At 62.2% G+C, this 24,359-nt stretch overlaps 2 protein-coding genes across 9 annotated transcripts in view; both read right to left on the bottom strand.

The window, feature by feature from the left end:
- The window catches only part of MTA1 (metastasis associated 1), a 34,702-nt gene extending 32,171 nt beyond the window's left edge, over positions 1-2,531 (bottom strand). For all 8 annotated transcript variants that reach the window (XR_002341126.1, XM_021081634.1, XM_021081635.1 and 5 more), the window contains exon 1: positions 2,424-2,531. Coding sequence is in view for 7 of the 8 variants with exons in the window: in XM_021081634.1 (XP_020937293.1) it covers positions 2,424-2,451 (28 nt within the window). In the remaining variant the exon portion in view is untranslated. The remainder of the gene's footprint in view (positions 1-2,423) is intronic.
- Positions 2,532-7,601: 5,070 nt separating this feature from the next.
- Positions 7,602-24,071, bottom strand: TEX22 (testis expressed 22). The gene is made up of 3 exons (XM_021081557.1): positions 23,030-24,071; positions 7,909-8,025; positions 7,602-7,781 (listed from the first exon to the last, which is right to left on the bottom strand). The coding sequence occupies exons 1-3, from the start codon at positions 23,192-23,194 to the stop codon at positions 7,602-7,604; spliced, it is 462 nt and encodes a 153-aa protein (XP_020937216.1). The 5' UTR covers positions 23,195-24,071.
- Positions 24,072-24,359: the final 288 nt, after the last annotated feature.

Below are 24,359 nucleotides of genomic sequence, written 5' to 3'. Positions count from 1 at the left end.
GGGTCTTTAGTGGAGGAGACCCCGGAGGCGGGCGGGGGCAGGCCCCCGGCCAGGGCAGGACGCCTCCATCTGGACCCTGAGACACCCAGACACGGACCCCCGCGCAGCAGCAGCACCTCGGGACAGCAGCCCAGCCGGCCCGCACCAGGCCGGCCGAGCCCACGGCCCAGTGGACAGGGGCAAACGAGGCTTCCCTGCAGGGACCGAAGGGGTCCAAGTGGAAGCAGCCCCACCCATGGGCTACACCACAGGACCCCTGTTTACACCAAGGGAGGGGGGTTGCCAAGAGGAGGGTGACAGAAGTCCAAGTCCAGGGGCACCCCGGCCCTTGGAACCAGTCGCGACAAGCAGGCACGGGGCGGGGGGCCTGGGAGGGAGAGGCAGAGGAGGCCACGGAGGGCCTCTGGGTGACACCCAAGCCTCCCTCTCCAGCCTCGGTGTCTGCGGCCGGCCGGGAGCTGGGCGCCCCTGCCCTGGGAACACTCCATTTACTGAACACGCTGAGCAAGACTTCAGGGCCACAGCCTGGGGTGGGAGGTGAGCCCACACCTGCAGAGAGGCTCTGCGTGGGGAAAGCCAAGGGGCACCGAGTGGGCGGGGGGACGGCCAGACCAGAGGAGGGCCTTGGGCTGGGCAGGAGGGGGTCTGCGCTGAGGAAAGGCGTTCCAGGAGGGCGAGGGGGTGGCACTGAAAGGGGGCAGCTGCGAGGCGGGCAGGAGCCCTGGGCTGCAGCAGCTGGGCTAGGGGCCAACGGACGGAGAAAGCGACTCCGTCCGTGGGGTTCCACGGGGGGCCACCCAGCCTGGCAGTGTATTGAGAGACCCCGGGGGCCTCCCTCCACAGATCGGCTCCCCCCCGGACTGGAGAAGTTGGGAAACCAACAGGCCCCTCTCTGAAGGCCCCCGCCCCCTAGCCTGCTCTCCCCCCGCCACCGCCGTGTCCACCAGGGGCCTGCTGCCGAATGGGGTAAGGGCCCCCATTTCCGTGACACCTCTGAGCCAGAGAGGAGGGAGGGCTGGACAGCGGGGCGGGTGCGCCCAAGGTCACAAGGTTGGCCTGGCACTCGGGGGTCAGCCGGCCAGCGAGAGAGGGTAGACTGAAGACACAGGTGACTTGGAAAGCCAGGCCAGAGCTGTCCTCAGCCCTGACCAAAGGGGGGCAAGTGGGCGGCTCAAAGTCTCCGAGAGGGTGGGCATCTCACCACCTGTGAAGGACCAGATGAGGCCAGCTCGGGACCCCGTGGGGACCCGTAGCACGAGCCTCCTAGAGCCCCCTCCCCACAAAGTGGGGCAAAGCCCAAAGCTGGAGGCTTCCTGGGGCTTGAGTGGGAGAAGCAACAGCCCCAGGAAGGAAGCCCCCACCCCGGATCTCAGCTAGCTCTGCACCCCCTAACCAGGGGGCCACCTGCCTCTTTCCCAAATGCAAAGCACCTCCCTGCTGGGCCGCAGAAACAGGAGACAGCAGAGAAAAGATCAGGGTGCCAGCAGCACGCTGGGGGGAGCACAGGCCGCTGAGGACCTGGAGAGGGAATCCTGCCGGGGAAGCCCCCAGGCCCACGCCGGCCCAGAGGGCAGCTCCCAGGTGACCGCAGGCTCGCGGCGGGAACGCGGCCGCCACATACAGCTCCCCACCCCCCGAGGGGACCACTGCCCCCCGCCCCCAGCAGCTGAACCAGCCCTCGGCGCCGCCGCGGGGGTGCTCTCCACACCACAAGGGCCCCAAACTCCCACTCCCAGGAGCCGCCAGCACCTCCCAATGCCACGTGCTCCTGCTCCCGAGTTGGGGGGATCCCGCCAGGCGCCCCAGCCCCAAAGGATGCTCTGCGACTCCCAGAGCTCCTCAGCCCCACGCTCAGCCCCCAACAGGTGGGCAGAGCCCCCGCCTGGCCGCTGCCGGCCCAGCCACTACCCCCCACCGGCTCCAGGAGGGGCCGGGCCAAGGGGCCAAGTCGGGTGGCGACGAGCACGGCCAGGGCAGAGGTGGTGGTGGAGGAGCCGGCTGCTCAGAAAAGATGGAGCGGGAAGGGGAAGGAGACAGGGGCGGGGGGGGGGGCGCAGCAGAGGAGTGGGCGCCGCGGGCAGGAGGGAGGGTGGCCCAGGCAGGCGGCCTGCAGTGGGGGAGGGGTGCAGAGGTGGAGGGAGGGGACCAGAAGTGGGCCGATGGGGGGGCGATGGGGAGGCGGGCGGAGGGGGAGGGGGGAAGCGGAACGGGGGGAGGGGCGGGACAAGATGGGGGACCCGGGCAGGGGGTGCCGAGGGGGCGCGCGCGGGGGGAAGGGGGCGGCGGACGGCGAGGCCCGGGGCGCCGACCGGGGCCTGAGGCGCGGCGGGGCGGCGCGATGGGGGGCCCGGCGGGGACGCGGGTGGCGGGGCCGGGGCCCGCGGCGCCTCGCGGCGGCGGCGGCGGGCGGGCGGCGGCCTTACCTCCGACCCTGTACATGTTGGCGGCCATGTCCGGCGGCGGCGGCGGAGGCCGCGGGCTGGGCCGGGCTGGGCGCTGGGCTCGGCGCGGGCGGCCTGGAAAATGGAGGCGCGCGGGCGCGGGGCGCGGGGGCGCGGGCGGGCGGGCGGTTTAAAGGGGCCGCGCTGCCGCCGCCGCCGCCGCCGCCGCCGCTGCCGCCGCCGCCGCCGCCGCCGCCGCCGCCGCCGCCGAGGCCGCCGAGGCCGCCGAGGCCGCGCAGGGACCGAGGGCCGCGGCGCGGGCGGGAGAGGAAGAGGAGGAGCGGCCGCGGGGAGGGAGGGGCCTCGGGCGCCACCGCCCACCGCGCGGGCCGTTACCCGCCCCGCGGCCGCGCGCTCCCCGCCGCCTCCCGCGCCCCCGCCCCGCCCCGCCCGCACCCCGGGCCCCGGGCCGCAGCGGCCCATCGGCCCTCCGCCCCGGGTCCGCCCTGGCCCCCCCCCGCCCCCCGCCCGGCCCTTTCCGCGCAGCCTCCCGCCCGAGGGCGCCCTCCGAGTCCGCGCGTTCGCAGGCGCTCGGCCGCCCGCCGCTCCGTGGGCGGCCCGGGCCCTCCGGCCCCGGCCCTCGGCGCCCCGCCCGCACGGCCCCCGGCACACAGTTGCGGGCCGCTTTCCCCCACCTCTCAGCTGGCACGGCCCCCCTGACGGTGCCCGAGGGAGGAGGGGTGGGCGTGCCCGGAGGAGGCCGCCCTCCGGAAGGCGCCCCCCGCCCCCGGGGGGGCCCCCCCCCGCAGGCACAGCCCAGACCAGGGGGTGCAGGGAGGCGCGGGGGCCGCGGGAGCGAGCGAGGCTCCCGCCTGTCCTCCCAGCCCCGCGTGTGAGCTGGGCGCCTGAGGTCCAGGACGGCCCGGACGCTGCCCGGGGAGGCGGGTGGGGAGGCTGCTGGGCGGAGGGGATGGAGCCCCGCACGGAGAGAAGCAAGGGGCCGGGTCCAGGATCAACCTGACTGCCAGGGGGCTGCAAAGGAGGAGCCAGCCCTGTGGGACCTGGAGGGGCTGGGGCTCCAGAGGCCCCAGGGCTGACCGCCTGCCAGGAAAGGCAGAGGAGCAGGGGCTAGGTGCTGCTGACATGTAGGCCGTCCCCCAAGTGTCGCGAGGTGCGATGGTCTCCCTCGCTCCCCGCAGGCCTGGTCCCTGCCTCCGGGGCCTGCATCTCCTCATCTGGACGGCGAAGCTGCAGCACTACCTAACAGGTGGACCAAAACTTAATCAGAACCCCCAATAAATACATGCCCAGGCAGCTGCTGGTCACAGAGAGTGCCCACAACGTCCTGCCTGTAAAGTGCCTGCTCCTGCCTCCCTTCTGGAAATAAGACAGCCCCTGGAGAGCAGAGGCAGCTGAAAGGTGGGGGCCGTTTTCCTCCCGGCGCGGGTGCTGGCAGGTGAGTGGCAGTCGGAAGCCATTGGAATTGCACGACTCCCCCAAGGAGGAGGAATCGCCCTCCCAAAGCACCGTGACTTCTAATAAACCCTTGGGAGAGGCCGCCAAGCCCGCGCCCGCTCCTCGGCTGGCTTTCGCCCTGTGTTCCTCTCCCAAGATGGACAGAAAGGAGACTGCACACAAGGCCCAGCCCCTAGACCAGCTCTGGGACAAGTCACTTGGCAAAAAGGACAGGGGTGAGGAGTTCCTGTCGTGGCGCAGTGGAACGGGTTCCATCCCTGGCCTCGCTCAGTGGGTCAAGGAGCCAGCGTTGCCATGGGCTGTGGTGTAGGTCGCAGATGCAGCTCAGATCCGGCCTTGCTGTGGCCGTGATGTAGGCCGGCGGCTACAGCTCCAGTTAGACCCCAGCCTGGGAACCTCCATAGGCCATGGGTGCGGCCCTAAAGAGACAAAAAAAATTTTTGAATAAAAACAAAAAACAAAAATAATTTGATTCTTAAACTCAGAGGAAGGAAGGAAGCATTCATCTAATTTCAGCAATCATGTCTTCTCTCTACATTTTAAAATCTGAAAGGACTATTCTACACTTAGTCTGCATTTCTGTACATGCTCTTGTGTCTGCCTGGGCCTTTAGAAATATCCGAACAAACTTCACCCTGTTAACAGCAGTCTTGAGGATAAAATTCTTGGCGAGATTTTTAAAACTTTGTTGGGTCGCTGAACAGCGAGCAAGGCTTCTGTAAGACCAACGAAGTCATTGTGGTCAACGGTCAGTGCTGGGCAGCAACTGCATGCTGGCCTGGGGAGGGCTCCAGTGACACCTCCCAGGTGCCCGGCCAGCCCTGGGGGCCGTGCCCTGCGAGGGGAGCCAAGGGCAGCTCTCCCTTCTGCCGGGCGTATCCAGAGGGGCTTCTGCTTCCTGCTCTGAGCCACCTGACCCGCGAGCCAGCCCAGGTGACCGTCCTTGCCGCCACAGGGGCACCCGAGTGGTGTCCCTTGAGTCTGGGGAGTCATACTGGTCCTCCCAGACTTTAGGGAGAGACCTACCTGCTTGGGACAGTTTAGAATGGATGCACAGTGGTCACACTACAGTGTCCCCTCTCTGTGGTGACTGGGCACCCTGTCCTGAGCAGTGTGAGCTGCCCGACCTGTGTGCCCTGGGGCCCCGCCTCTCATGCAGGCTCCCAGCCAGGGCACTGGGGACCCTGGGGCCCCGCAACTCTTGGTTGCTGGGGGCCTGGGCTCTGCGGGAACTGAGCAGCACTCTTACCCAGCCGATGCCAGGCGCCCCAGTGGAAGGCAGGTGCCGCCCCTCAAAGGTCTTCACCCCAAACCTGTCACTGTGCTCAGCTGGTGGCAAGAGTGTGGGGAAGCTGGCTGACCAGCGACCTTAGAACAGTCTCTTGATCACCAAGCGGGCCTGAGGCCATCCTGTGGCCCTGACGTGGGGACAGGGCAGAAGAGAGTTGTGGGCCCCTGGCTCCGAAGGCGGAGGCGGAGAACGGGGGTGGGGGCTCTGGAAGCCCAGCGGGGCTGGCGCCCGAGGCAAGACAGCAGCCCCGCCGCCCGGCACAGCCCGGTGAGGCCGCCTCAGCCTCAGCAGACCCTCCCCTTCGGGGATCTGCCTGAAGGCACTGACTCCGTGGTAGCTTGTTAGGGTGGTGGCAGGAAACCCACACACTTGGCGGACAAAAAACTGTCTCCAGGCACTATCACCTCTCCCTGGACACCAGGCCCAACTGGAGAGGGCCATGGCCTCCCTGCTCGTCCCCCCAGGGCCAGCGGGGGACGATGCCCAGCCTTGGGCCCCAGCTCCAGGGAGGCTGTGCAGCTTCTGCTGCTGTGGTGGGGAGCGCTGGGTGGTCCCAGGGAGTGAGCCTTCGTGCAGGCCAGAGGGCCCTGGACCCACCCCATCTGACACCCCAGGAGGCCTGGCAGGGTGAGCAGGTGAGGCCCTGGGCCTCTGCTGAAGACACGCTGTCCTTGAGAACCACTCGGGGCCCCAGCCCCTGTCATTGCCGTCATAGCTGCTAACACTTCAGCTTAGAGGCTGGGGGTTTTCCTGCCCAGCGTGGTGTCTGGCCCAGGGCAGATTTTGGCCCCTGACACCTCCTCCCCACTTCATTGGGGGGGGGGGCTGGAGAAGGAGGAGGGGGTGCCATGGGGTCTCCCGTGGCCCTGCCCAAACCTCACCCCTGCCCTTCTCTGCCCCTCGGGACGCGCCTCCCAGCTCCTCCCAGCCCCACCATCCCTGTGGCTCTGCACCAACTTAGAGATGCTGAGGAATACACAGGAACCATTTTTCTTTTTGTCTTTTTAGGGCCGCACCCACAGCATATGGAAGTTCCCAGGCTAGGGGTTGAAGCGGAGCTGCAGCCGCTGGCCTACACCAGAGCCACGGCAACGTGGGATCTGAGGCACATCTGGGACCTACACCACAGCCACAGCAACACAGGATCCTAAACCCACTGAGCGAGGCCGGGGATCGAACCCGCATCCTCATGGATCCTAGCTGGATTCATTACCACTGAGCCACAACGGGAACTCCCGGAGGAACAAAATTATGCCCAAGGGACTCCAGACAGAATGGGGCAGGTGGCGGGCCCAGCGGCGTGACCTTGGACGTCTTCCTAGGGAAGGACCTCTGCGGCCTTACAGTGAGGAGCAGCGAGAGGCAGGGATGGGCAGCAGGGCGGGTCGCAGCCTCTCCGCAGCCGGTCTGCGAGGGGCCAGGCGGGGCAGCCTTGCCCACTAGCCAGTGCACGCAGGACCCCCAGCGCTGCCCTCACCCTGGGCCTGGGGGAGGATCACCTCCTTTGGCCTAAAGCGCCCCCCGCAAGCTGACCACACACACTGCCCCCAGCCCCCTGCTGGTCCGGTGCCGAGTCCAAGGGAAGAAACGCCCACCCTGCGGGCCGAGGCTGGGAGCCTAAGGTCACCTCCCTCCCCCCCTCCTCCCACCTCCTGCCCCTCCAGCTCGGTCTCCCCAAAACGCAGCCCCGCCTCACCGACCCCCAAACCCTCCACCCACCCCTCAACACGGAGACAAAGTCAGACACCTTCACAGCTACCCCAGGCCCTCTGCCCACCAAACTCCTGGTGCACAGGCAAGGAGGACCGCCTCCTCCAGGAAGCCTCCCTGCCGCCCGCTTCTCCCCATCACAGCATCACCCAAGGTCCATGTGCCCCTGTGGGCCTCCCGAAGATCCAAAGTGAGACCCAGTGCTCCCCGCGGGCAGGCACCAGTAAAGGCGGCTCATGACATCAAAACCCCACTCTCCTGGAAGACTGCTGGTCCCTGCACACCTCTGCTCCACGCAGGCAGGTGCCCAATTCCCGAGGGGGCCATGCACCTCAGCCCGGACTCCCTCCACCCAGGCCAGGTGAGAGGTGGTCCAGGCGCCAAGAGCCACACCCCTCCCAGGCCACCAACAGCTGCTCATCCCCAGGGTAATGGCCCCTGGCAGCCTAGGGGGCCACCCCGGAAGGTGCCACTGCACTGTCCCCCAGGCCTCTCTGGACAGCCTCTTGAAGGCTGGGCTGAACACATCACACCAACTGGGGGGCCTCCAAGGCCTCTGGGGTGTGAGCTCTGAGGAGGGGCAGCCAGACGCCCTCCCGGCCTGTGTCCTCCTCCCTGGCTGGTGGTGACCGTCAGGTGGGCTGTGATGGGGCACAGGGGACGTGCGGCCCAGACCTGGCAGGCTGTCTCCCCAGAACCCACAGGAAAGGCGCTGGCAGACAGACACTGGGCTGAGTGGGCTCTTAAGAGGGCCGAGACCTCGAGGCCTGGGCCTCCAAAGTCACGTTGTGCCGGAAAGGCGCACTCCGGACCAAGGCGGCTTGGAAGGCCTTGGTGGACTCGGCGGTCCTCGGCGGATGGGGGAGGAGCACGTCCTTGTCCACGTCCTCGGACACCAGCTGGGCCACGATCTGCGAGAGGTCCTGCGGGGAGGGCTGGGTCAGGGATCGCAGCGGGCCAGGGCGGGGTCGGGAGGGGCAGACGGGCGGGGCGGGGGCGGGGCGGGGGCGGGGCAGGGGCCGGACCCTCCGCGCGCCCCGCCCCGCGCACCCTGAGGGACTGTGTCCACCCGCCGTCGTTGCCGCCCCGCAGAGCCTGCCGCCGGCGCTGATCGATGCTGAGGCTCCAGCGCCGGCTCGGGTAGCTGCTCTCCTGCGGCTCGCACACCTGCGGGGACAGTCAGGGGTCCGCGCCGGCCACCCTTTGGGGGTCCCCGCACCCACCAACTCTCGTCGCCCTCGCCACCAGGGGGGCGCGTTCCAAAGTTGAGTTGGTCGCCCCTCTCCCCCAGCCAGCACCGGTGAGTAGGCAGGACCTCAGCCTCTGGTCCTGTGGCCTCGCGTGGCTTTGCACAGCAGCTCTGCGCGTGGACACCCCGGCCCCAGCACCTTCCTTGCTTTTCTGTGTGCACTGTCAGCCCCTTAGGCAGTGAAGTCCATGCAGCTGGTTCCCCAGGCATGGCTGGGCAGAAGCAGCCCTCTGGACCTGGCCCCCATGCCCGCCCTGGGGAGGCCCCCAGAACAGGCACTCAGGCTGTATGTGCCTCAAAGGAGGTGGGACCCAAAGTTCAGCCGCCCCCCAGCCCCTCTAAAATGAGAGTAAAGAGGTGTAGGCGAAAAAATAAGGCTCAGATGTCCATAAGGACGCAAGAAGAGTGGGTGGGGCGTCCGTGAAAGAGAGCTGTCCCCAGGAGGGAGGAGGCTGGAAGAGGTTCCCAACTGGGAAAGGCCAGAAGCACGCTGTGCTCCCGTGGGACCCCTCCTCCCCAGGTAGGCTACCTCCGGGAGGACACGGGGGGTGGGGGGATGCTAAAAATAAAAAGAGGATTAAGACAGACTCAATCCCCATTCCTCAAAACCTTAAAAATAGAACTACCATATGATCCAGCAATCCCACTTCTGGGTGTACATCCAAAGAACTGAAAGCAAGCCTCAAAGATATTTCTGCACTCGTGTTCGCAGCAGCATTGTTCACAGTAGCCAAAAAGTGGCTGCAACCCAAACGCCCATCAGCAGACGCGGGAATAAGCCTAAAGGGGCAATGCACACAATGGAGTGTGACCCAGCCTTAGGAGGACATTCTGACACTTGCAGCAGCATGGGTGCCCCTCGGAGACCCTGCGGGGAAGAGCCAGTCACCAAAGAGCACAGACACTGCTTCGTCTGCTCACAGGAGTTAGCGGGGACACCGTGGGATTTGGAGTCAGAGCATGGAACCATGGCTGCCAGGGCTGGCTGGGTGGGGGTTGGGTTGTGTAACGGGGAGACCTTCAAATTTGCAAGGTAGAAAGTTCTAGAGATGTGTTTCACAACAGCGTGAATATACTTCCCACGACTGAACCACACACTTGAAAAGGGTTCGCATGGCAAAAAAAGTGGATATTTGGACCCGAAAAATGCACATAGAAGGAAGACCGTGAGCGGAGACGGGGGAGAGGCGACTGTCTGCAGCCACGGAGGCTGCTCGGCGCTCGGCGCCCCCAGCCTCGGGGGCACCAACCCGCTGACACTTACACTTTGAACTTGCAGCCCCAGACTGTGAGACTACAGACTTCTGTTGTTTAAGCCAAAAAGTAAAGTGACGTTCCCAGCCTCCTTGCCACTCTGCACCCCCCACGGTGGCAGCCCGGCTGTGTCCCCTCCACCCAGGAGAGGAGGGTCCTTTCTGGGGGAAGAGACCAGCCCCAGAGAAGAGGCGCACAGACACGAGAGTGGGGTGTCAGAACCCCACCCATCACACCCCAGGGCACCGGACGGCTGCTGAGGCTGCCCTGGCACAGGGAGCCCTCCGCCAGCCCTGGTGCCCCACTGGTCAGGGCAGACTGACAGCAGCCCCCCCACTGGAGGAAGCCTCGGCATGAAGCACAGAACCCAAACCACCAGCCAGAGGCCAAGGAGCTGTGACAGGGAGCGAAGAAAGCACGGCACCTCCCCCGTAGCTGTGGTCCTGTCCTCTCCACCAGGCGAGCGGTGTGGGAAAGGACCGTTCAGAGAAGGGTAAGCTCTTTAAAATGAAAAGCGTGGTGTCAGGAGTTCCCGCTGGGCCCAGTGGCTTTTATGACCCGGCTTGCCTCTGTGGCGCTGCCAGTTCAATCCCCAGGCGTTGCCACAGCTGTGGCAGAGGTCGAAGTTGCAGCTCTGATTTGATCCCCGGCCTGGGAACTGCCATATGCTGAGGGTGCAGCTGAAAAAGGAAGAAAAGAGTCAGCTCCGAGTTAAGACCCTTAGAGAGGGTGCGGGAGACTGTTGCCCAAACGCTCCACCCCTCCTGTAATGACACCCGAGCCTGCCCTCTGATACGCGATGGCACAGTGGTTCCTGCTCGAGGGGGTCACCCTGCCCACTGGCGCCCGGCAATCCACAGAATGTTGCCGGGGCACCTCTGCCTGTGCAGACCGAGTGGGCCTCCAAGTGTCCACCACACGGCACAAGCGCAGCCCCCAGGGAGACCTCCAGGAATGAGGGGCACACACCCTGCTGCCCGCGGACCTGCGAGCAGGGAACCAAAGTCCGTGGTTGAGCAGCGTGGACATTTTGGAGCTGCTTGCCTCAGAGCATCGTCACAGCAAATGCTGATCACAGAAATCTGATATAGAAAACAGGTGACAAGGAGGGCCTGGTGGCCTAGCGGGTTAAGGACCCGCGTTGTTGCTGCTGTGGCTCGGAGTCTGTTCCTGGCCCGGGAACTTCCACGTGCCGTGGGCGCAGCCAAACCAACCAACAAAGGAAAAGTTACCAAAATATGAGAAAATGGGAGAGTCAATCACATAGACATTTTTCAGGAAAAAAGAGAACAGAGAACATGCACACGCGTGCACGCACACACACGCACACACCACACACCCCCGGAGGGAACAAGGGTCCAGACTGAAGGGCTTGGGCAGGAGCAGGAAAGGCAGCCGGCTGGCACAGAGGGCAGGGTGGGGAGAGCTCAGAACCGCTGTAGGAGGAGAGAGAGCCCACGTTCCAGAGCCTACAAAGCAGGGCGCTCACAAAGGGGCAGAAGCTGGCACCACCTGGGGGCCCAGCCTCCCTGGAGGCAGGAAGGCCAAGGGGCAATTGCTCACAACAAAGCATCGCTCGTGTGAAGGCAACAGAAACACACGGCCTGGAGCTCCCGTCGCGGCTCGGGGGTAACAAACCTGACTCGTATCCATGAGGCTCCAGGTTTGATCCCTGGCCTCGCTCAGTGGGTTAAGGATCCAGCATGGCCGTGAGCTGTGGTGTGGGTCACAGACGTGGCTTGGATCCCATGTTGCTGTGGCTGTGGTATAGACCGGCAGCTGTAGCTCTGATTGGACCCCTAGACTGGGAACCTCCATATGCTGTGGGAGCGGCCCTAAAAAAAAAAAAAAATAGAAAGAAAACAAACATGTGGAAGTTAAAGTCTCGGGAACTTGAACCTCCTCGGGGCGCTGTGGAAGCTGTGAGATGAGAGCCCTGCCAGGCAAGGCCGCCCGGGGGGAAGGTGGGGCCTGAGCCGGTCCCACAGGAGCCGCAGGAGGGTCCTCGGAGGGACAGCAGAGCCCCCAGAGCTGAGCCGTCAGCCATTTGTGAGCCGAGGGTCGCGGCTTCACGGCACATTTGGGGAAGACGCAGTCGTCACACACAAGATAAGGAAGGGTGCCCAGGCGTCACCTGCAGGGAAAAAGGGGAGCCAAAGCTCAGCTTCTGGGGAAAACTTGCCCTCGCCCAGCTGAGGACCAGGCTCCCTGGGGGCAGCATGCGTGTGAACTGAGGGGCCAAGGCAGGAGGCACGTGCCTGCAGGGGCCGAGCAAGCCCGCAGCCTCAGCAGGACGCCGGCTGGAAGCCAGCAGAGTGTGTTCTTGAAGGTGCAGCAGCAACGACTAGGAGAGCGGGGAGCCAAGGGGGCTGGGGGCCAGCGGGCTGCCCTTCCCCGTTACGGGCTCCCCTGTGTTTATAAAAACAGCACATTTTAAAAGGAGAGATTCAAGTACTTAAGCAGAGGGACCTGACAGCATGCACAGGGGACCCACTCTCACAAGCCAAACAATGGCCGAGCTTGAGGCCTCAGGAAGCACAGACACCCACCCTACACCCACCGCGGGCACCACAGTGACATCCTGCATGTGGCGGCAGAGCCACCCAGTGGGAACCCAGTCACAGAAGGATGAGACACTCCTCTGGGCACAGACACTGGGAACACTGGGGTGGAAGCCCAGGGTCCCCTGGGGGAGGAGCGGCAGAAGGGTGGCCAAAGCCGTCCTCTGAGGACACATGATAGCTCTCAAGCAGAAAGTTAGAAAAAAGCCCCAGGACAAGGGACAAAGAAAGTGATTCAGGATCTAGGAAAAGACCAACCAAAGAAGTTCAAGTTTAAAGAGAGAACAAGGAAAGACTGTTGCATTAAAGTGAAAATAATGGAAAATGAGCACAAACTGGTTCTTTGAGAAACCAGTAGGGAGTTCCCATCGTGGCTCATTGGTACCAAACCTGACTAGTAACCCTGAGGATGCAGGTTCGGTCCCTGTCCTCACTCACTGGATTAAGGATCCGGTGTTGCTGTGAGCTGTAGTGTTGGCCAAAGATGAGGTTCAGATCCCATATGGCTGTGGCTGTGACTGTGGTGTAGGCCGGCAGCAACAGCTCCAAGTGGACTCCTAGCCTGGGAAGCTCCATATACCGTGGGTGCGGCCCTAAAAAGACGGAAAAAAAAAAAAAAAAGGAAAGAAAGAAAGACAGACCAACAACGCAGAGTTATTATTCTCCTCGTCTCCTCACCAACGCCAGGCAGGTCTGTCCTTATGGTCTTGGCCCATTCGGTCTCTTTCTTATGAATTCTACGTCCACACCCTTTACCCGCTTTTCTGCTCAGTTTTAAAAAGCATTTTGCTGTTATTCTGAAGCAAACTTCATAGATTCTGGCTGGCGAACATTTGAATATCTTAAATATTACTAATATTTTCTTCCAGACGGTCCTGTAACGCTTTGACTCCCCTCGTACCAACCTTTCAAACAGCAGTTCTACTGGCCGGAACTTTCCTGTATGGATTTGGCCTAAAGTGGGCATTTCCCACACAGATTCTAAACACAGGCACATTCTCCCAGTGCTTCTGTGTTTCGGAATTTTTTGTTTGTTTTTTCTTTTTTGCCGGGCCAGGGATCAGACCTGGGTCCCAGCACGGCAGACACACCACTGGTCCCGTTGCGCCCCAGCAGGAACCCCTGCGGTCAGGCTTTAACAGTGTGTGCGCGAGAGGAGTGGTGAGACAGCTGTGGTTTTCTAAATGGACAGCCAGTCACCCCAATATCAATCAAGGAAAAGTCCGCCCCCCCGCTCTGCGGTGCCATGCGGAGCCTAAGGCAAACCCCCAAATTTAAACAAGGATCCGATCCGTCCTGGACTGTTTGTGCTGGGTTGTGGATCTCCTCGCTGGGACCAAGGCCTTGCTCTTATCTATTGTTGTTGTCGTTATTATTATTGTTTGCTTTTTAGGGCCATGCCTGAGCCACATGGAAGTCCCCAGGCCAGGGATAGAATCGGAGCTGCAGCTGCCAGCCTACACCACAGCCACAGCACTGCAGGGTCCAACCCACGTCTGTGACCTACACCACGGCTCACGGCAACACCAGATCCTTAACCCACTGAGCGAGGCCAGGGATGGAACCTGCATCCTCATGGATCCTAAGTCAGGTTTGTTACTTCTGAGTCACAATGGGAACGCCCTGCTCTTATTTTTTAAAACGCCCCCTTTTTTTTTTTTTTTCTTGGATCCACCTGCGGCATGCGGAAGTTTCCCGGTCAGGGATTTAACCAGTGCCCAGGCAGCAACCTGAGCCATTAGAGTGACAACCTGGGATCCTTAACCTGCTGAGCCACCAGGGAGCTCCTGAAGAAATTATTATGAAACTTCTTTAATTCCGAGCAGCTAAATTATGGAGACGTTTATTACACAACAACAGATAACAATTCACCGCTGGAAACACTATGTACTTTTAAGATAAAGTTTTCAAAATTCATGAAAAGTGTTTTTCTTTTTTCTTTCTTTCTCTTTCTTTCTCTCTTTCTTTCTTTCTTCTTTCTTTTTTTTTTTTTTTTTCTTTAGGCTATGCCCACAGTACATGGAAGTTCCTGAGTCAGGGATCAAACCCACAGCACAGCTAGAACCAGAGCTGCCGCAGTGACAATGCCAGATCCTTAACCCACTGAGCCCTGAGGGAACTCCAAGTGTTTCTTTTTTTTAAGTCAGGAGTACCTGAATTAGTTATTGGGGGAATTCTGAAAGGTTGAAAACATGGAGTCCGCTGGTGGCATATGGCTAAGGATTCAGCATTGTCACTGCTGTGGCTCAGCTTCAATCCCTGGCCTGGGATTTCTGCAGGCTGCGGGCACAGCCAAAACACCCAAAGCGCCCGCCGCCTTGAGCCTTCCCACCCAATAACACGGGACAGGTTTCCGGGGCATCCTCGGCCGGTGAGTCACATTTCGCAGCGTCCTCCGTGCGGGTATCACACACGCACAGGTTGCTTCTAGGAGCCGTGGTTTCTGCTGCTGGAGGGAAGGGATCCCTCCCTTCTTCCTCTGCATTTTCTGGTTGTTTTCATCGTATTGGAAGCTGTCACGTTTGCATCGGGGATCACTTAGCCAGTCTCCCTCTTTTGCGCCTGGTCTTTTACTTTCCTCGGTCTGCGTGGATTTTAGACAACACGTCAACTGCAAACAGTGACCGTTTCATCTTTTCCTTTTAGGTCCTCACGGCTCACTCCCCTTCCCGACTCTGGCACCGGCTCCCGCTGCCGGCCAGCCGTCTCACTGCGGTGACGATGCCCGCCTGCCGCTTGAACGCTGGGCGGCCCTTTGGACGACGTGTGCCGCGGGCCCTGCTCGCTTGGCAGCTCACGGAAAGGCCCAGGTCTTCCTACGTTCGTTTGTTTCCCAAGGTGGCTGACAGGCAGGCAGGGAATTTTTCGACGCCCAGGAGAGAATCACGTGAGCTCCCTCCTCCTGCTACTGACGAGAATTTTATCAGTAGATTTCCAAGCAGGACACGGTTTCCTTGTGTTTATAAGCAACGTCCTGTATTCAGAACACACGCCTTGAGCACAGTATGTCTTCTGTGTCCTGTGCCCTCCTGGGCGCTGGGGACAGAAACGTGGCGAACAGGGTCCCCGCACCGCAGTCCCGGAGGCCGGAGCCCGCGGTGCTTCCTCCCAGGGCCGTCAAGTCTGCGGCTTGGCTGGACGTGCTTACTGCGCGTTCAGGGCATTCAACCCGTGCTTCACGCATCGCTCCTCCTTGGCTCTGGCCCCTCCTCGCCTTCCCCAGCACTGCTGTCCGGGGATGCTGGCTCCCTACGTACACGTGGCCGCTCTGGGCAGCATGAACCTTGCCTGACTCGTCTCTGGCTGCGCCCGAAGTGTGCAGAAGTTCCCGGGGCTGGAATAGAACCTGCGCCACAGCAGTAAAAACACCACATCGTCAGCCCCTAGGCCACCAGGGACCACTTTAGAGTTGTTATTCGTGTCTTCAGGTGTTTGAAAACCAGTGTGAGAGTTCCTGGCGTGGATCAGTGGTAGCAAACCCAACTAGTATCCGTGAGGATGCAGGTTCGATCCCTGGCCTCGCTTAGTGGGTTAAGGATCTGGTGTTGCCATGAGCTGTGGTGTAGGTCGAAGAGGCGGCTCTGATCTGGCGTTGCTGGGGCTGTGGTGTAGGCCGGCAGCTGGAGCTCCAGTTGGACCCCAAGCCAGGGAACTTCCATATGCCACGAGTGTGGCTCCAAAACCCAAAAAAAAAAAAAAAAAAAAAAAAAGAGAGAGGAAGAAAATCAGTTTGTAAGACAATCCAGATCATCAGGATTCAGGGTCTTTGCTTTGCTCCCCATGCGGTGAGACCCCGTGGTAAAGGCACCCCCCACCTGGTGCGTGGTGCTGGCCCCGGGGGCTCCATCCCGCCGGCTCTCTGGCGAGGACCCCCGTGCCCGCTCGGCTGCACCATGGGCCCTCTGGGTGGTCCTTCCAGCCTCTCGTCTTTCTCCCGCTTGGCGCCAAGCTCCCCGTCTCCCAGTCCCTCCACCACACGTCTAAGCTCTGTTCTCCTCTGTTTACTTACCAGAAGCTCTTTCATCTTCCCACGTTCCCTGGGAAAAGCGGACTCCTTTCTGTGCTATACACAGGGGCAGGGGACGCTTGTCTCCCCCCCGCCCCCGGGGACGTCTTTCTAACCTCCCGGGTTGGTGCTGCCTTGGCCGTCTCAGGGCCCCGCTCCGCGCTCCCGTGGGACGGGGACAGCGGTCTCTCCAAAAGGGCAGCTGTGATGCCGGCTACCACTCGGCCACCTGCTGTCCACCTTCCCGCTTCATTGCTCCCACCTCTCAGGGTCTCTGTCCCTGGGGCATCTGCTCCCCAGACAGGTTTCCCGCCCTGCTCAGGGGTGAGGGGACAGGAGGTGTTGCTGAACTCCCTAGGCTCCAGCGGAAAGAAAAGGCGACTGCTGCTCTCCTCGCCGAGTTCAGCATCCACGTGCCCAGCCAGCCACACCCGGCGATGACTGTGCTGCTCAAGGCTACGCCTCTTTTTTCTTTGCTCTTTTGGTCACATGACGCCTTTTTGCTGAGACTGGCATGTTGAAAGCACTGGGATGGCGCGTGTGGGATTTCTCATGGGATTGCTACAGATTTATGGCTTGGCCACTTCTTTCTGAACGCGACTGTGGGCTGCCCCCGAGCTTCCGGGTGCTGCACCCCACCCACAGCTCTGGCAGGGCTGGGCGGGGCTGGGCTTTCTTGGGCCACTGCAGGTGAGGGGAGGGCTGTGCGAACCACAGGGGAGGCCCCTGCAGCCAGCTACAGTTCCCTGGGGCCCCAGGTCTGCACCCTGGGATCCACCTGTGAGAGACCTGGCCTCACGCGTGCATTTAGTTTGAAATGGGAGGAGACTGTAAAGGAAACGATATTTTAGAACCCGCGAATGTGCCCCCCACATGAACAATGCCACGCCGGCTTCGGATCTTTTCCTCGAGAAATAAAACCTATTGATAAGGTCTGGAGCAAGGCTCCCGGTCCACCCCAGGCGCCAGGAGCCGGTTCGGTCCCTGCCTCAGACAGACGTGGGCAGCGACCACGAGCGGCACGGGGCTGCTCTTTGCCGGAAGTCCCCGCAGCGGCCAGGACGCTTTCCACCTGCTGTTCCCTTAGCTTCTGAGACTTTTCCATGTGGATTCCTAGGGGCTCATTCATGGGGTCACTGCCCTTCTGCTCTCGCCTGAAGCAACGGGCGCGTCATCTAACCACCCCCAGGCCCGGACCACCGGGCGCCTGCTGCCGGACGGACGAGGGGCGTTTCTCCCGCTCGGATCCCCGCACCAGCAGGGGCGCCGACCCTGCTGCCGGCACCTAGGCCGCCCCTGGCCTTTCCTAGTTTTGTCAATTCAATGTCTTTTATGTCCCTGACACCTCATAGCATTTAGTTCTCTCTCTGGTCAGTCGGGGCTCCCCTTCGGCAAAAGGCCTGTGGGTTCTGGGCGCCGTCCGCCCCTTTCCCGCAGCCGCGTGTGCGTGGCCCGCTGGGCGCTCCAGCCGCACCCGGTGCTTCCTCAAGGGGAGGTCCGCACGGGACGGCCTGCGATCCGTTTCGTACAACCTGCTGGCCCCAGCTGGCCCAGGCTGTGGTCTCCAGGCCAGACTGGCAGAGCCCTGCAGGACTGGCGGTTGGAGCACCAGGGCCATCGAGGCCCCGCACCGCCTCCCTCCCAGCCTTCAGGGACGCGCACCGGCGCCGGCTGCGCTCCAGGTCCCCGCCGTCTCCTCTGTACTTCGCGCTCACCGCTGTTTCCTTACAGCTCGGGACCAGCTCCCGCTCAGAGGCCCGCCCTTCTGTGCCAGGCCGACCTGGCTGGCTGCCGGGAAGCTTGCTGTCTGGGACTTGAAGGGGCTGGTTTTGCTTCTCCTCCACAGGCAGCTGTGCCTCAGCAGACAGTCTCTGGGTCCTTTTTTGGGGTGTGTCTTTTTAGGGCCGCACCCTCAGCATATGGAAGGTCCCGGGCTGGAGGCAGAACCGGAGCTGCAGCTGCCTGCTTAAGCCACAGCCACACGGGATCCGAGCTGCATCTGCGGCTCGGGGTATCGCCAGACCCTTAACCCACTGAGTGAGGACAGATCAAGTGCACATCCCCACGGACACCTGTGTTGAGTTCTTAACCTGCTGAGGCACAACGGGGACTCCCCCCCATTATTTTTTTTTAACTGTGATAAAATACACATAACAAGATGTACATTCAGTCATTTTTACATGCACAGCTCACTGGCCTCAGTGCTTCCACACTGTCGTGCAACCGTCACCGCTCTCAACTCCGAACTTTTCTTCTCCCCACACTGAGCCTCTGTCCCATGAACTCTAACTCCCCATCCAGACACCACCGTTCTACTTCCTGTCTCGAAAGTGGACACTACCAGGGACCTCACGTCGTGGCCATATAGCGACTGTCCCTCTGGGTCTGGCTCAGCTCACTCAGCCCACGTCCTCAGGCGCATCCGTGCTGCAGCAGGTGCCAGAACGTCCTTCTTCTTTAAGCTGAATAACACTCCGTTGTATGTTTTTCCCACATTCATCCGTCAGTGACATTTGCTTTGCATCCACCTTCTGGCGACTGTGAGCAGGGCTCCTGCAAACATGGATGGGCAGGATTCTGGGTCCCTGCCTTTGCCTCTTGCAGACGTCTGCCCAGAATTAGAGCTGCTGGGGCTCGTGGCGGTGCTGTGCCTACGCCTCTGAGGACCTTCCGTCTTGCTCCCCGTGGCGACTGCACCATCTTACGTTCCCGCCAGCCGCAGACAAGAGTTCCGATTTCCCCACATCTTCACCTTGTTCTTTTATTTAAATTATTGGCATTTGTCTTTTTAGGGCTGCATCCACGGCACATGGAAGTTCCCAGGCTAGGGGTCGAATTGGAGCTGTAGCTGCTGGTCTCCACCACAGCCACAGCAACACCAGATCCGAGCTGTGTCTGCAACCTGTTACACCACAGCTCACAGCAACGCTGGATCCTTAACCCACTGAGCGGGGCCAGGGATCAAACCCGATTACTCGTGGATACTAGTTGGCTTGGTTACAACTGAGCCACAATGGAACTGCCCCTTGGCATATGGAGTTCCTGGACCAGGGATCAGATCCATGCTGCGGTCTCAACCTAAGCCACAGCTGTGGCAATGCTGGATCCTTAACCCACTGGGCTGGGCTGGGGATCGAACCTGCGTCCCACTGCTCCCAAGACGCCCTGATCCCGTTGCACCACGGAGGGACAAGTCCTTGGCCCGTTTTTTTCTTTTAAGGCCACACTTGCGGCATGTGGAACCACAGCGCACGGCAACAGCAGATCCTTAACCCACTGAACGAGGCCAGGGATCGAACCTGCAACCTCATAGATCCAGGTTCTTTACCACTGAGCCACAACGGGGGTGCCCTTTGCCCACTTTTGAATCAAGTGATTGTTGTCATTGTTGCTTTCAGAGTTCTCTAGATACTCAAGGCATTAATCCCTTAGCGGATATGGAATTCGCAAGGACAGCTGAATCGTGAACCACATGGGTGTGAACTGCATGCATCTACTTCTAGAAGGATTTTTTAAAAATACCCATGTGTTGGGAGTTCCCGTTGAGGCGCAGTGGTTAACGAATCCGACTAGGAACCATGAGGTTGCGGGTTCGGTCCCTGGCCTCGCTCAGTGGGTTAAGGATCCGGCGTTGCCGTGCGCTGTGGTGTAGGTTGCAGACGTGTTGCTGTGGCTGTGTTGGAGGCCGGCGGCTACAGCTCTGATTCGACCCCTAGCCTGGGAACCTCCACATGCCACGGGTGCGGCCCTAAAAAGACAAAAAGACAAAAAGATAAACATTAAGAAAAAAACGTGTGCTGTGATACTTCATGGTCTGTGCTGCTTGAGCTTTTGCACGTGGAACTTTGGATGCAGAGGGTCAAACTGTAAAGTTTTGCTCAGATTTCTGACGACTGGGGGGTCAGCACCCCCAAGCCTCGCAGTTACGTTCTCCCCCGTTCCACAGGTTGACTGTCCCCTCTGTTGATGCCGTCCTTTGACGACCAAATTTTTAAATTTCGATCAAGTCCCCTTTACTTTGACTCCTGTCACCTGTACCACTGGTGTCACACCCAAGAAATCATTGCCAAACCCAACGCCACAAAGTTTCCCCTGGTTTTCTTCAAGAAGTTTCACCGTTTTCGCTCGAAGGTGTATGCCTTTGATCCATCTCAAGGTAACTTTTGTCCTCAGCTTCAGGCGAGAGCCCGACTCCATCCCTTGGCTTGGAGACAGCCCGTGTTCCAGCACCACGTATCTGGACTCTGCCTGCTGCCACTCGAGAGTCTGGGCAACCGTGTCCGTTATTTTGACTTTGCTCGTGGTGTGTTTTTTGCCTGGATGAGAGTTTGTTTTCCACGTGGTTGAACGTGTCCATCTTTGCTTCTACAGCTTCTGGACTCTGCAGCGTGGTTCCAAAGGCCGCCTCCTCCCCACCGTCACAAAGGGATCTGCCCAGAGTTCCTAGTCCTCTTGTGGTCTGCTTTTTCTTCGCTCAATGCGAGGGACGGCGTCCAGACAGCTCCCAGTGTCCCAGCACAACTCATCACCCCGTCTACGCTTCCTCCGCGATCCGAGATGCCGTCGAAGCCTGCACGCAGTGCCCGTGGGCATCTGGGTCAGTTTCTAGGTCCCCATTCGGTGCTGCTGCGCAGGCGTCACGTGACAGGACCCCGTCGCGTTGATGACGGACGAGCTTGACATGAAGTCATAGCTGCTAGAGCCGGACCTATTCTTGCTTATTTCTCCACCTGACCGTTTGCCAAGTCGAAAAAGGAAGACGAGCGTTTAGCGTCTTCATTGCGACGTCACTGGGTTGGGACAGGCCTGGGACAACCCTCTCTGCCGGCGGGTCTCCCTCTCCAAGAGCACGCGGTCTCTCCCACTGCCAAGTTTCCGCTAACACCTCGGGGTGTCCTAAAGTTTCTCTCAGGTTTCCATGAGTCCTGCTAGGCTTCTTCCTGTTGTCGAATGTGCCTTTCGGAGTCTCCCTGTGGCTCTGTGAGTTAAGGCTCAGGCGTTTTTACTGCAGCAGGTTGGGTCACTGCTGTGGGATGGGTCTGATCCCTGGTCCGGGAACTTCTGAATGCCGCAAGTACAGTCGATAGGAAAAAAAAGAAAGAAAACAACAAACAAGTGTGCCTTCTCCACTCGCCTGTCCTCTGCATCTGTTGATTACATCCGTAGCGGCTACAGGTTTCTGAATGGTTGTCTGTACCCTCTGCCTCGCCCCGTCTCTGCACTGACCTGGCACGGTCACGTGCCTCCCGTGGTGCCCGCATCGCCGCCTCCCCAGGGCTCCCTTCCGGGTCCCTGTCGTTTGGCCGCAGGGCCAGTCCTTCTGAGATGGCGCAGGTCACCCTGGTCGCGGCCACACCCCCCACCGCTGCCCTGCTCTGCCGGGCCTGTGCTCCCTCTGATGCCCCTTTTCCGAGGTGTTTCCCGCTCCTTCGCAAGAGATCGCCTTCAGATGTCCGGCGCCCTGCACTGTTAGTTCACATTGGAAGTGGGGATTAAGATGCAGCGAGCAGCACGGGGGACCGGGGCTCAGGAGCCAGGGCAGCTTCGCCCACCGGCATGTGGTCGGCCCCTCCTGCCTAACTCCGTCCTGTGGTTCTTGCCTTCTTCGGCGCCCTGTGTGGCCGTTCCAGCAGGACAGGTCGCGGGCAGAAGGGCACAGGCTCGCCCAGCCTTCTGCAGAGGCCTGTCGGGAGGGGTCTCCTCAGACCTGACGTGGCTGCCCTTCTGGGGGCCGCAGCAGGGGTGGGCGGCGTCCACGGGGCTTGGGCCGGGAGGGACAGGGGCGAAGGGAGCAGTGCCGCTGACTCGTGTCACCCAGGCTGGTCCCTGAAGGACGAGGCCTGACAAGGGGCCAGAGGGAGATCCGGAGGACGATCCCACGCCACGGGGAAGACTCCCTGCAGGACAGCCGGGGAGCGTCGCCTGCTGTGCACCTCAAGGCCGCAGCAAGCGGCTGACACTGCCCCAGGGGCTGCAGCCCCGAGGGGGAAGAGGTGGGAGGACACCAGAGGGGCGACCAGGGTGTGGGGAGCCCCCTCACCCCCACCCCAGGCAGGGACGCCCCGGCCCCAGGAGCCTGCGGAGATGGAGACGGGCCTGGGCCCTTGCCGTGCAGCTTCCCGCTGGCGCGCCTTTCCTGCTCTGCTGCCTCCCACCTGCCCCCCATCTCCTGCCACCCCCGACCTACAGCCACCCACCCACCACTCAGAACTGCAGACACAGCAGGTGGCCCCTGCCTGAGGGCCGCCAGGCCAGGAGGGATGTCCCCAGGTCCCGCGCCCTCCGGAGCGGCTCCTGCCGTGACAGCCCAACAGGCAACTTGCTGGTGGTTTATATCCTGGACGACCTGTCCCGAGATGCCGGCCTCATGAAAGCCGACGGTCTGCTCGTTTGGTCCCCCAGCACCCCCAAAGGTGCCCCACAGGCATTCGGGCGGGGGCGCGGCTGGTGGGGTGCACGGAGCCCGCGCTTTCCCCCACCACCTCTTACTCTCAACCTGCCATCACACATGTGCACACACCGAACACTCGGCTGGCCACAGCCCAGCTCCGTCTGGCCAGGCCCTGCCCCCTGCCCCCCCAGGGAGCCTTTGCCTAGGAAGCATCCCTGGGGCAACAGCAGCTGTGTCCCGTCTGCTCACGGCTGCGCAGCAGCGGGGCAGCTGCCCACGTGCTCACTGGGGGCAGACGGAGGTGCCTCCAGATTGGAGCTGTCACACAGCAGAGCTCCAGGAGTGTTTGCTCATGACCTCTGGTGACAAATTCCTCCTGCTGACCGACTGTTCACCTACCTGGTCAGGAGGACGGTCCCTGCCATGGGGGCAGAGCTCCCCTGCCTGGGCTCCCCCAGCTTGGTGCCGCCTGGTGTCGGGGTGGCCACAGTGGTGGGAGGCAAGAGGGGTGCACGCCCACCTTGGTTTCCACTCGGGGCTCTGGGGAGGAGAATGCTGACGCTCTGTGGTCCTCGCCTCAGCACCTGCTTCTTACCCAAGGCCACTCGGCCCTCCGCCAGCTTGAGAGGCCCCGTCTCCACCCACACCGCCCCCCCCAGCCAGTGCTGGGGGTTCCAGGGGTGCAGAGGCCACGGCTTCCTTCAGCTTACCCAGTCCTGAGTCTGCAGCACCTGCTGACTGCCGCTCTGGGCACTGGGCTGGCCCCAGGCCATCGCTGGGCTTGGCGGGGCAGAGGGCTGCCCGTTCGCTTCAGGCAGCCACGACTCTGGCTTCTTCCCCTTGAGGGCCTTAAACCAGGGCTTCACGCCATCCATGTCCAGCCCCTTGGGCTGTTCAGCTGCACCTCTGGGGCTCTGGGGGGAGGGCCCCACCTACCTGGGCCCCTCAGGCAGAGGGAAGCCGCGTCAGGGTCTGCTGGGCTCATCCTCCAGCCACTGGCTAGACAGTGCTGGGTGGACCTCAGCCAGTGAGCCCCAAAAGGTCCCCCACACTGGGTGTCCTGGGTCTCCCAGCTCCTGCAGCTGGTTTTCACATGGTCACCCCAGGCTGGAGCAGCTACAGCAGCCCCCTGCCCTCCCGCAGCCTCCCCCAGGGAAGCCCCCTCTCCCACCATGGCTCCAGATCCTTGGCTTCCCCCTCCGAGGCCCTGGGGTGACTTCTCAGGAAGAATGACCAGGCCACCAAGAGAGAAAGGAGGCACTGCCCGCCTCCCCTCTCCAGACCCTTGTGACCTCACCTCTACGCCACCCCAGCCACACCCCGAAGCCGGGCTCCGCGCACCACGCACCCCCACCCCGCCCGCAGGTCCGCGCGAGGAGGCCGCAGCCGCCCCTCTCCACTCCATGGGGCCGGGAGAAGTCCGCTGGCGGGTGGCAGCGCCGGGGTCGGGGGGAAGCACAGTGGAGGGTCAAGCGGAGGGAACTGCGGAGGGTGCATCGGCCAGCGGGGGCGGGGCGGGATGCACTGGGGGTACGGAGGCGGCGGGCAGGTGGGGTACCCAAGGAGTCCGAAGCCAAGGAGGTGCGGTACACTAGGGTACCGGGCGGCGGGGAGGGGAGGGCGGGGCACACCCGCCAAGGACATGCGGGGTGAGGTACGCTGGGGCCGGGGCCAGAGGTGGGCACGGACGGCACCCGGCCGGAGGGAGGGGTACCCCGGATCGAGAGGAGGGGGCGGGCGGGCCCACCGCGGTGGGCGGGACTTCCGCTTCTGCAGGGCCCGCCGCTTCCGCTTCCGGCCCGCGTTGCGCCTGCGTCCGGGCTCGACGGTCAGGCGCGCCCGGAGTTCCGCTCGCCACGCGGACGCGGCCCCGCCCGGGGCCCGCGACTCGGCCCCGGCGGCCCCGCACCCCGCTCCCCGCTCCCCCTCCAGCCCCGAGTCCAGGCTCCGCGGCCGCGGTGGGGGGGGGGCTCGCCGCGCGGGCCACGCCCCCAGCCGGGCGCGCCGCGACCCCCGGCCCCTCGGGTGTCCGCCTGCCCG

The sequence above is a fragment of the Sus scrofa genome, unplaced genomic scaffold (assembly GCF_000003025.6).
Source record: "Sus scrofa isolate TJ Tabasco breed Duroc unplaced genomic scaffold, Sscrofa11.1 Contig1914, whole genome shotgun sequence".
In the NCBI taxonomy this organism is placed as follows: Eukaryota; Metazoa; Chordata; class Mammalia; order Artiodactyla; family Suidae; genus Sus; species Sus scrofa.
This window is presented reverse-complemented; position numbering and strand designations above follow the sequence as displayed.